General features: G+C 38.4%; 1 protein-coding gene and 1 long non-coding RNA gene across 2 annotated transcripts; both read right to left on the reverse strand.

Moving 5' to 3' along the window:
• Window positions 1–6,147: 6,147 nt before the first annotated feature.
• Window positions 6,148–6,538, reverse strand: LOC131330508 (uncharacterized). Its single transcript, XR_009201133.1, has 2 exons — window positions 6,344–6,538; window positions 6,148–6,298 (listed from the first exon to the last, which is right to left on the reverse strand). It is a non-coding gene; the product is annotated as an uncharacterized LOC131330508 (long non-coding RNA).
• Window positions 6,539–7,956: 1,418 nt separating this feature from the next.
• On the reverse strand, window positions 7,957–10,617 carry LOC131331261 (beta-galactosidase-like). Its single transcript, XM_058365145.1, has 8 exons — window positions 10,600–10,617; window positions 10,412–10,496; window positions 10,130–10,255; window positions 9,932–10,041; window positions 9,614–9,841; window positions 9,295–9,509; window positions 8,913–9,146; window positions 7,957–8,173 (listed from the first exon to the last, which is right to left on the reverse strand). The coding sequence occupies exons 1-8, from the start codon at window positions 10,615–10,617 to the stop codon at window positions 7,957–7,959; spliced, it is 1,233 nt and encodes a 410-aa protein (XP_058221128.1).
• Between the last annotated feature and the right edge of the window lie 2,107 nt (window positions 10,618–12,724).

Here is a 12,724-nt window from a genome sequence, read left to right on the forward strand (position 1 = left end):
TGGGATGGTAGTTTTAAAAGTCCGAATGATGTGTTTGCTAAATTAACGTTGTCACCCTACTTGGTGAATTTCCATTACTAGAAAGCTGAGATATGCTGTGGTAAATTTTCGAATGGTTTAAGATACGGCAGTCAGAGATGTGAATTGGGTCTCCTTTTAAGAGTTGCTTTGCCCTTTGACGGGCTTTAAATTTGAGCATAGTAGTAGGCTTTTTATGGTACCACTGTTGAACTTAGGAGTAGAGGTCTAGGTATGAAGTACCTGCTGGATTGAAAGCTGCAATAAATCCTACTCCCTCCGTTCCTAAATAAGTGTCCGGCGGGCAAAACTAGGCTTTACAAAGCATGCATATTTTTTATTAAAAAAAATAATTTTTTTTCACAATCTAATAGAACTCATTGCTATCTATTGATTTGTGAAAAAAATTAATTTTTTTAACGAAACAAATGTATTTTTTTGAAGGTTTAGTTTTGCGTGCCGGACATTTATTTAGGGACGGAGGGGGTAATAATTATCTTCTACCATACCGAGTAAAATTGAATGCAGGAACACTAATATAGAGTGCAACAGGAATCTGGAATTATCGAGCACGAGGCATGACGTTCATAATGACAGTCAATTTTTTTTGGTGTTGTTGGTCTTGTATGTGTGGTGCACGAAGCACTTAGAACTGTTGAATATTGGTGATGCGTTTGTTGACCTTTGTGTCAACAATGAAGAGAGCAGATATTGAGCTAGCCGTAAATGTCAAAGCAGATGGTCAGCGCAGCAATGGCCAGCCATTTGCCTGCCACTTTGGGGCTTGGCAATTATTGGTTGCAATTCGTTATGTGGGTTTTTGTTGCGTCCTCTGCTTAGGCACAGGCAATTTTACCTGTGCTCCATTTTATTGATGGTGTAATACTTCACTCTTGGAAAAGCACAAAAATCAGGGCGTGAGGGACATTCAGCCGGCCGGTAGGCATGGAAGCTGGAGTTTGTTAAGTGGTGAATTGAGGATAGTTTTCGTAAGAACATGCTCCTGTTAGAGTGTGTGTAGCAGGCTAGCCAAATAAGCATTTTAACCACAAAAGACATCCTCCAGCAGCCTCAAAGAGACTTGGTGATCGGGCTTTGCCCCTAAGGTGTTTGGACCTCGGTCCTCTGGATTTTTTCTTTTCATCCAACCCTTGGTTCCCCAACTGGTTGTACCCATTGTCAAGTTTTCTAAATAAAACTTTTATTGCCTATAGAAAAAGAAAGAGAGACTTGGGAAAATACCTTCCATTATAGTGTCTTGTCAAATCTGCCGATTTCTCTCCCCATTACTATACTTTGACCTTTTCCCCCCACATTATCTCCTCATTTCTCTCTTCCTGTTCTCTATAGTTCTTTCAAGTTCGTGCTCAATTTTCTCTCGCCCTTTTGGTGTTTGTTTTGACAACTTGTCTACTACCAAAAAAAGGTATGAACCTAACTTCGTCTCAATTTGTTTGTAAATCTCTTATAAAGGAATCACCGTATAACAAATTCATAGTTGAAATTTTAGGATTAAAACGAGCAAAGAAACAACATTGAACTCTATTAGGAATAAAACCCTTCAAACGAGAGATTGAGCATCGAGGTCAGAGAAGAGAAATTTTCTTATGTAACCCTTTGCTTAAATATTTGTTATTTTAGTGAGGATTTATCTACCATTTGACTCATGGCAAGTCCCACTGATTTCGCCACTGTGAGCCTGTGGCATTGGTTTAAATGGCAAAAATATAGGAAGAAGGTTATCATATAAAACACGTTTTATTTATTTTTTTATGCAAGTGGAAAGTCTTAGTGCACTTGAAGAGTCCAACGAACTTCCTACAAATGCTTCTGGGTTTGATATATATATATATATAGAGTCTCCTTCTCCTAAGGACCATCTTAACTTAATAAAATAAGGACCTCCCTTTCCCGATAGAATTTCAATGATCCAAGCCGCTCAATGTGTTCAAAACGTGATTTTAAGGGTATCCGCGAGAAATCAGCAAAAAAAAATAACCGGAAAGGCTTCATCCGAGCAGTTTTTGTTTGTTTTTTTATCGAACGGTTCAAATAAAAACTGCTCGGATGAAGCCCTTCCCGATTATTTTTTTTGCTGATTCCTCGCAGGCACTCTTAAAATCACGTTCTGAACACATTGAGCGGCTCGGATCATCGAAATTCGAACGGAAAATGGGAGGAATGGAAAGATCCTTATTTTAACTAAAATAAAGACCTTCTTATTTGAAAATGACTGTATACATACATATATATATATATATATATATAATATATATGCAAGTGGAAAATTTTCAGTGGAAGATTTGACCACTAAAATAAAGCTGGGTGCGTATGATGTGTTACTGTTTGGAATTGTTTTCATTTTCCAAAGAAAACACAATAGAAGGTTCACAATCACACACGGTGTATGTTTTTCTGCTAACACGGTTCTCGAAATGGCGTCTTCAAACCCGTGAGTTGCTTCCAGGGAAAAAATTCCAAATTCATTTTTGGAAATAGTTTGCCAACAAGTTTGTCGATTCAAGGAAACAAAAAAACAGAAAATGAGAATATTACCAAACAGGCGTACGTATGGTAATATCGTGTTAATTAGTGTTACAGCTAAAAGCAGAAGACGATTGATTAGAAGTTCCAAACTGCGTATGTAATTCTTTTCTTTGAGTCCAAATAAGTCTTATATGAATGAGCTGCACCCACTTTTCTTTGTGCATGTTCCCCATCTTTGCTTCTCTAGCTTTTAAGTAAATTCTGAGAGGATACGATCGAACTTGAGAAATGCAGGTTTTAGCAGTAATTCAGAGGGCATGATTGAAGTTAAAACACATTTTGACTCTCCAACAAGATCTCTTAATTAAGCTCAGAGCTTGTGTTCTCTAACTCTAAATCTTCACCCCTTCGCCTGTTGGGTTCCGTCGTAAGTCATTTGACAGTGAGCACACCAGATGCAACTTATGCACTGGGATTGGAAAGATCAAATTTCCACAGCATACCGCCCTTTTTGTCAAATTTCAGCATTATTCCTCCAGAATCTGGCCGGACGAAGGATTTCGATTTGTGGAATCCTTTTACGGTCGAGGAACTTTTGTCCACTTGGGGTGCAGGGAAGCAGAACAATGACGTTGATACAAAAAGCAGGGAAAGAGAAGCAGATCCAGAGGGCGAAGAGGACGACAACAATAAGCAATTGTTTGACAGAAAAAAATGAGCAGAGTTTACACCAGTGCGCCGCGGGACTTCATAATCCTTGACAGGGTAAGTGATTTTACCTATAGAAACCAAAAACTCTTCTACTTCCCTCTGCAGTCATATACTTGCAAAGTTGCAATGGCAAAGCAAATGTAGAAGAAAATACTAGTATATTTCAATAAACTAACTCTTCAAACAGCGGTAAGGTATTTCTGTTTGTTTTGTACGCTGTAAGCACCACACAGATTTGACTCCGTGGGATGTCTGATCGGTTGATCCTTACTCTTACTGATGCTTTGGATCGAAACAATCAATACCACTCTTGTTAACTTAATACTCCTAGAACATATCAAACTAACCAAAATTTGGTTGTTGCCGTCACTTTGGATATTATTTCTTTGAAGCAATCGCCAATCGGATCTTTAACACACACACACCTTTGTTTTCCTCTCGTTTTCTATACTTGCATGTGTCAAACGGGGTAGAAGAAACTCAGTTGTGGTACAAAGAGAAGGGTTCATTCAATTAATTGTACATGTTCAGTCCAGGCTCAGCTCATGAATGGTACGGCAAATATGCCTGCATATGCGTTGGACAATCAGCCCTGCTCGAGCCCAAGGATGGGACTAGGGGAGTCTAGTGGCGGCGCGACCGCCACAACAAAAATTTTAGAAAATGCAATTATTATGTGTAAAAAAAAAATTTATGCCCAACTTATATAGTCTCGCCACCACAAAATTTTTTTAGTATACATTTCGCCACTGTTAGGGTAAAATCCTAATTCCGTCCTTGCTCGTGCCTATAATATTGGGTCCTAAAACTGTATGGAGAGGTACACAACATTTGCACAATCCAAATCTCTAAACACAGGACACAATTGGAGATGAGGAACATTCAGAAAGGAGAAATTTTTGTAGGGTTATGAGTGGAGAGAGAAATGAGACTAATAATTGAAAGTAAGGTAATGATTGGAGAGAAATGAAAATAATGATTGGAGATAGTTGTGAATAATGATTGGAAATATGAGTAATAAGTATTTTTTTAGTTGAGAATTTTTTTTCAAAAATCAATCAAAACAAAGCATTGGCTATCGGTAAAAATTGTTAAGTTTGGTTATGGAATAGATGAAATTTGGTTATTTGCTAAAAAAACTTGTAATTTTGCTTATTACAATGTGAGGAATTTTTTGACCATTATTGTTAAATTTTCTTAGGGTAAACTATAGTTAACCCCCTCTAACTAAGCTTTGCGTGCACTTTGCCTCCTATAACTTTTTTTTTGGCACTCAACCCCCTCTAACTAACTGAAAATCAAACGGTCATAACTTCTTCGTTCGAAATCGAAAACATGCAAATTATATATCGATTTCGAGGTCTTGAAGTCAGCTTTCTAATGACACCAAAATCACATCACGATTCAAAGCACACAGAAAGTTATGATCAAAATGGTCTTTCTGTCTACCAGCCCTTACTCTTTTGATCATAATTTTCTGTGTGCTTTGAATCGTGATGTGATTTTGGTGTCATTAGAAAGCTGACTTCAAGAACTCGAAATCGATATATAATTTGCATGTTTTCGATTTCGAACGAAGAAGTTATGACCGTTTGATTTTCAGTTAGTTGGAGGGAGTTGAGTGCCAAAAAAAAAATTATAGGAGGCAAAGTGCATGCAAGGCTTAGTTAGAGGAGGTTAACTATAGTTTACCCAAAGAAATTTGTAGAAAAGAGCAAGCGAGATTGAATTGTCTCTAGAAGGATTTGACAGAAAAAGCACGTGGGCCACGTGATATTCCCATTGGGGATTCTATAACCACTCTCATTCTCTCTTTGATCAGCAGCGGTTTCCGAATTTTCAGTGGGTAATGCGTGGCTAAGAGCCCGTTCCAGAACACCTTTTTAAAAAATAAATACTTATTTCACATTTTCAAACTCAAAAATAATGTAAATGAAAAATAATTTTTCAATTTTTTTTGCACCGTATTAAAGATTTCAATGAGTTCTTTCAAACAAGATCCATAATGTATATTTTTAGATTTCAATAAGCCCATCATTTTTTAGCTTGAAATTGCATTCTTAAAAAATAAGTATTTATTTCGCGTTCCAAAACGGGGCCTAAGGGGCCCTTTGGGCGTTTTTGCGGATAACAAAAAAAAAAAAGTGTGGCAAAGGACATAAACCTAATTATCTGTGGGTAACATAGTTAGGTGGATCACGGCCCACCCCCACCATGAGAAAAGCCTTTCTACCGGATCTCGAGAGCATCTAGTGAGCTCCCTGCAGTGCGGCATCCAAGTCATTAATTCATTTTGATAATTAATGATTTCGATATATTTGTTAACTCTTATAAGATAAGAGGGTGTTTTAGTGATTCTGAATCATTGATTGTGAAAATGGACAATCGGCTACTGCACTACAGGTTGCACCGTGCACTAGAGGGAGCTCACTACAGACTCCCCGAGTCCATTTCTACCACCCTTCGTCCCATTTTGTTTGTTTGTTACGAAAAATTGTGTCATTTTGACACCAAAAAATAAGTTAATTTTAAGAATAGTTTTGTACTATTGTGCATTGTTCAAAAGTTTCATTGAGATCTTTGAATGGTGCTAAAAACTCGAATATTTATTTCAATATATTTTTAGATCAAAATGACACAGTATCCCGTAGAAATGATGAGACAGAAGGAGTACTACTAAAAATTAAGCTTTGAACATAACTTAAGAAAATATTGCCCAAGAAATATCGGGAGTTGGTATTCACAGTCTATGAACATTGCTTGCACCAAAAAAAGAAAACGAGAATGATACGCACACCGCCTCTCACCCACCGAACAATCCACCGCATCACCCATTGCCCGACACGTGGCGGTGGGCCCCACCATTTTTAAAAAAAGAAAGAAAACCAGAAAAGTCCAGTCCCTTACCCCACCCCCCCTCTCTCTCTCTCTCTCTCTCTCTCTCTCTCCTCTTTCTTCTTTCTCTTCTTCCGCTTCCCTCTCCTCAGTCCTCACCACCAAACCACCCCCCACCGCCACCACAACCGCTTCCTCTGCCACCAACAGCGGCGGCGGCCCCTTACCAAAACCCATCTTCGACGCCCTCCTCCACTACGGCTCAACCCCGAACTCCACTGCCAGCACCGACAGCCTCCGTCGATCTTAAATCCATCACCGCCGTCCTCCCGGCGCTGCCCCAAAATGCAACTTCCTCATCTTCGGCCTGACCCACGAAACCCTCCTCTGGCACGTCCTCAACCGCAACGGCCGCACCGTCTTCGTCGACGAGAACGCCTACCTGGTCTCCAAGCTCGAACAAGCACACCCGGACAGCCTATGATTATTCTCTGATTGCAGGGTTCTAGTTCTTTTTTTTTTGATTTAGTTGTTGATTTTCCGGAGGAGCTTGGTGTGTTAGTTTTTGTCTGGGATTTGGAGTCTTTTCTAGAGGGAGAAGAGGAGAGGGTGTGAAATGGGGGAAGAAAGAGAAGGGGGCGATGAGGAAGGATATCAGGGATTATCGCCGGCGTACTTGGAACGGAGGTTTGGGGGACGGCGGTCGTGGTGATCGTCGGCAGTGGTTGTGGCCGTCCTCCTCCTCTCTCTCAATTGGGTGTGGACTCAATTTCTGGTTTGTTTTCTTTTTTTTTTAATGGTGGGGCCTGCCGCCACGTGTTGGGCAATGGGTGATGCGGTGGGTTGTTCGGTGGATGAGAGGTGGTGGGCGTATCATTCTCCAAAAGAAAAGCAAAATGCATCTTTTCCTTTGAAACCTACTCTACTTTTGTCACCATAACAGCTGGTTTTCGAATTGAGCCTCTTCAAGTGCATATGTGAAATTATGTGGAAACGTTCAATCTACTGCTAGAGGGGGGTGAATAGGAGTTTTGATAAAAAAATACCAATTTTTTGATTTAAAAAATTAATATGGATGAACGGATTGATTATCTCGATTAATCCAAACCAAAAATCAAGTACTGCAGTAAAATAAAAATTGTGACAAGAGACGCACAATTTACGTGGAAAAACTTATGGTCCCAAATAACCCTAAGCCAAAACCACAGCCTAACACTACTGCTTTATTCTATTAATCGAAAAAAAGTACAGATTGCGAAATAGCAAAAACCTTACCCAAGCCTTTACCTATTCTCGTCAATCTCCGATGCTCCCAGAGCTTCTTCAAGATCCAATAGATGCACTACGGACTTCACACCCGAGCTCTGGATTCAACCGGCTCCGAATCAATTTCTAAAAGATTCGGCCACAGCAGCAAACGGCACCAAAAATCACGAACAGTGAATGAATGATATGAACGTGATTTATACAAAAAGCGTTCGACAACGCAAGATGAAAGAAGCAAACAAGAATGTGGGCTACAACGGAAAACTGTCAAAATCCCGTAAGTGTCGTGCAGCCCATCCTTCCTTTTCCAACAGCAAAATGTCTCTCGACTCCACGAAAAACAAAAACAGCCGGGCAACCCTTTCTTTTTCTTTTTATCAAAACAAAAAATTTCTTCACAGGGTCGTAGCCTCCCTATAGAGATCAGCACCTTTTATACTTCAATTTCCCCTTTAAAACAGAAGTCTTATAATTACGCTTCATATGGAAAGCAAAATTTCGAACATTTTTTAAGAAAATTGATTTAGGATACATATATATGGAAAACGAATTTTCGGAGAGATTCACCGGAAAGGAAAACGAGCAAGAACAAAATTTCTAATCTTGGAAATAATATACATGATGTGTTGTGTAATATTTTTACCTTTCACACAATGGGCTTGATTCCGTAGCGGTCAATTTGGCGCAGATAATGGAAGGAGCATTGAGCGAGACACTACCCCTAATTATCCTACCCATTACAATCAAATGTAGTCGATATAGCAACGACACCAAAGGAGGTTTTGGACAACCCCGGAAAGTGCCAAAATATCTAACAATCTCCCCCTTTGGCATTTCCGGGACAAAACCAACTGCACTAAAACACAACGGAAAAATACAACTTAAAGAGATAAACACTAGCCTAAACTAGGCCTATCCAATGAAACTTGAGTTGCACTTCCAATACCTGCAAAAAAAAGCTCAACAAAAACTATGCGACAAAATATGAGTTGCACTTCCAATACCTGCAAAAAAAGCTCAACAAAAACTATGCGACAAAATATATGTTTCGAAAAGAAGAATGGGTCAGCATAATTTAATAATAAACGACACGCAGCATTATATCAAAAAGCAGAAAACTAGACCAGCGATTCATCAAAAAAATCAATCTCCCCTCGTAAATATCTCTCCAAATGAACAATAGAACTCAAAAAAAAAAAATTCTCCATCTTTTATGCAAGACTCAACAACACACATTACTCTCACTCCCCCATACCATGACCATAAAAATTCTCCCACTTTTTGTCACGGAAAAACAAAGGAAAAGAGCATACTGACCAAATTTGAATAGAGAGTTTCGATGGAAACTCGATTGATGGTTCGGTGGACCAAATTCTAGACAGTGAGTTTTGATGGACACTCGAAGGATAGTTTAGTTGACCGACTTTACTCCAAAAAAAAAAACATTTCAAATAGTCCAGCCGCCTCGTCCCAAAACGTTATACTGTTAATGACAAATATGACTCGATTTTTAAAAAATGGAGTTTGATGAAACTACACTTTCAACTTTACTCAGTTAGTAGTAATAACGAAACAGACAGCGAACAAGTAATTACCTTTCGCACAATGTCCAAAGCGCCGTTCCCTCCTTCACAACTGTCTTTATAGAATGAACCACAAGTTCCTTGCGGGTCACCAAAACTTGCAAAACTAATAGCAGAAATGGGGCGACCTTGGCATGACAATTCCATATCTTTGTTCTCATAGGCATTTCCACAAACAGTCCCGGCCGCGTCAGTTTGGAAGTTAACAAGCGATGGGTCATGGGTTGCCTCCTAATTCTTCGAAAACTACCAATGTATTCACGTCGTTGGTCATAAAAGAACGAGGGACATGGTACCTAAGCATCAAAATTTAAATTAATTAGGCATTGTACATAATCTCAAAAAGAGTTATTAACCATGAAAACAATTACGTAGAACTGAATTTTTCTCTCACCATCTTTGTGTAGGTTGCCGACAGTTCGAAACACATTTGCTACTGTCGTTTTTACCGCGATAATCACAAGGCTCGGTGCTACAGCCATCTTCTTCAGCCAAGTAACTTGGCCAATATCGGCCGATATTCTGGCCATTGACCCAAGCTTCACCTTTTCCCATGCCTTGCAAATCCAATGCCACTGGATCTGTACCCAATGGAGCTTTGAATGTTGTCTGATAAAAAAGGAAAAACATATATAGTCATTTCCATTTCCTAATCAAAAGAAACAATTTATAATTTCGGGGGATTAGTCATGCGAACTCTGTAATTGAATTACCTTGTACCATGTCATCATCCTGTTGATCGGGAGATTCTCTGCTTGCCATTTTGACGGATATCGCGAATCTAAACTGTACACCTTGTTGTCAAGACCATGCAACCCAACCTCGTATGTCCATTTATGCGATGACAAATCCTTAATAACGCTCTCATCGCCCTTTCTCCCAATTAACTCAACAGGACCAGGTAATCCAGATTCTATCATGTCGAATTTTGGACCATAGTTCTGCGCAAAAATAGGAAAAAAAAAAAAGTCCATAAAAAAATCAATTTACAGAACTCTTCCAATCCAAGACATGATTTGTGAAAACTTTACCTGGAATCCAACAGTAGCACTTAGCAATGTGATTTGGTTTTTTCCAGGATTCAACTTCTCTTTCTTCTCGAAGACGTAGTTGAAAATTCCAGATGTCGCCCAATGAGAACCTACCACGGAATTTAAGTTTGACACAACAAAATAAGTATAGAAAACCTGTAACGAGTAATCTTAACAAATAAGATTGGGATAATTTACCTATGTATTTTCCATTGACGTAAGCGTGAAGCATATGACCAGTGCCGTTAACTCTGATTGACATATCGTCGCTCCAGAGTGGGTCATCTTCTTTGATATTCACGCCATTAATCAGCAAGATATACACTTAATAAGTTAGAAATATAGAAAATAAAAGTTACTGCAACTGCATAAAAATGTATGAAAAAATTAAGGGCTATAATTACCTTGTCATATACCATAGGTAATCCGAAATGTCGTTAAGTACTTTTTGATCGACCAAATGACTTGCTGCCACGTGACCTTTTCCAAGTTGAACAGTGTCATTAGTGGTCTCAGGCCGCCATGTCCAACGCAGAGCAACTGGTTCACTTTCTGCTTGGTTTTCCTAAATAAAAGGCATTTGGCATATATATGGCATACAGTTAGTTTGTGTTTAAAAGTTAGTTAAAAAAAAGTGGTTAAAAGTTAACTTGAGGTATATGGCATACAGTTAGCTTTGTCACCATTGGAGCGGTTTGGCCAAATTATAATAAAAAAACATTGTAGCCCAAATTATAGGTTTGTCTTTCAAAATTTGCCTCCAACCATTGGAGATGTTCCAAGAGAGTCTTCAATACATGCCCTAAAGTCGCCATTTATAACGTTGTTTAAATTTTAGCTAGTGAATTTGTGAAAAAATCCTCTCTAATGGACTTAGATAAAAAAGTCATAAACTTATCAACTGACTTTAAGTCATCATTGGGGCGGGGCGGGCCAGCCCGCCGACTCACTGTCCAAGCCCGCCCAAGGGCCGGACCGACCGGGCCCTTTTTTTTTCGGGCCGAGCTACCTACCATAAATTGAAACCCATGGGCTACCCAATTGACGGGCCGACGGACTTAAATTTCCTTGGGAAAAAATAGAGGGTTTTGTGGGATTTCGGGCTAATGGGCAGGCTCGTGAGCAGGTACCATGGGCGGGCTACCGGGCCGGTCATGGACTTCGGGCTAAATGATGACCTTTAACTGACTCCATACATTTGGCCATTTACGTACTTAGAGAGAAAGAGTGAAAAAGAGAAAAGATAGAAACTTGGGGAAATTACATATCAGTGGAGAAAGGGGTAAATAATGCCCAAGTGATGGAGAGGTTTTTTCAAAATTCCATAAATATGGAACGGAGGAAAAATAATTCCCCATACATGAAACGGAGGAAAAATAATTCTCCATACATGGAGTCCGAATCTGGATATCATAAGTTGCCATTTCTATAAATTTAAGTTGCTCCTTCTATGTACCTAAGTTGCCCCTTCTATGAAACTAAGTTGCTCCTTCTATGAATTTCCTGGGTATTCAATTTCTTGAGTATTTCTTCAATCTCCTTACCATTTCTATTATTTTTTGAGAAATTTGGAATCTGGGTTACTTGTAGATTTGCATGAAACGAACCAACTGAAATTCTCTATGTATGAAATGGAGGAAAAAAATTCCCAAAACAAGAAGTCGATTTGTAGTCAAATCTGAGTTTGAATCTAAGTTGCTCCTTCTATGAATTTAAATTGCCCTTTCTATGCACCTAAGTTGCCCTTTCTATGAACTTAAATTACCCCTTAATTAGCTAGTAGCATAACTTCTTCACATTTTCAAGTAAAACCAAACAAGAAATTTTAAGTGGCAATTCCTAAAATCTAAAAGCAAAAGTATAAAGTGGATGTTAGAAAACATATATCTTATTTTCTCTATCATTTTTTTTTTAAAATTAGCCAAAATACACTAATCTCAAAATACTTTAAAAACTCAAATCTACAAGTAACTCAGATCTCAAATTTCTCAGAAAATAATAGAAATGATAAGGAGATTGAAGAAATGCTCAAAAAATTGAATATTTAAGAAGTTCATAGAAGGGACAACTTAGGTTCATAGAAGGGACTTAAGTCTATGAACCTAAATCTATCCGCTTCTACATAAATCTATGAACCTAAGTTGTCCCTTCTATGAACTTCTTAAATATTCAATTTTTGAGCATTTTTTCAATCTCCTTATCATTTCTATTATTTTTTGAGAAATTTGAGATCTGGGTTACTTGTAGATTTGAGTTTTTAAAGTATTTTGAGATTAGTGTATTTTGGCTAATTTTTTAGAAAGAGAAATGATAGAGAAAATAAGATATATGTTTTCTAGCATCCACTTTATACTTTTGCTTTCAGATTTTAGGAATTGCTACTTAAAATTTTTTGTTTGGTTTTACTTGAAAATGTGAAGAAGTTATGCTACTAGCTAATTAAGGGGCAATTTAAGTTCATAGAAAGGGCAACTTAGGTGCATAGAAGGGGCAATTTAAATTCATAGAAGGGGCAACTTAGATTCAAACTCAGATTTGACTACAAACCGACTTCTTGCTTTGGGAATTTTTTTCCTCCGTTTCATGCATAGAGAATTTCAGTTGGTCCGTTTCATGCAAATCTACAAGTAACCCAGATTCCAAATTTCTCAAAAAATAATAGAAATGGTAAGGAGATTGAAGAAATACTCAAGAAATTGAATACCCAGAAAATTCATAGAAGGAGCAACTTAGTTTCATAGAAGGGGCAACCTAGATACATAGAAGGGGCAACATAAATTCATAGAAATGGCA

Source organism: Rhododendron vialii, chromosome 1a (assembly GCF_030253575.1).
Source record: "Rhododendron vialii isolate Sample 1 chromosome 1a, ASM3025357v1".
Lineage (NCBI taxonomy): Eukaryota > Viridiplantae > Streptophyta > Magnoliopsida > Ericales > Ericaceae > Rhododendron > Rhododendron vialii.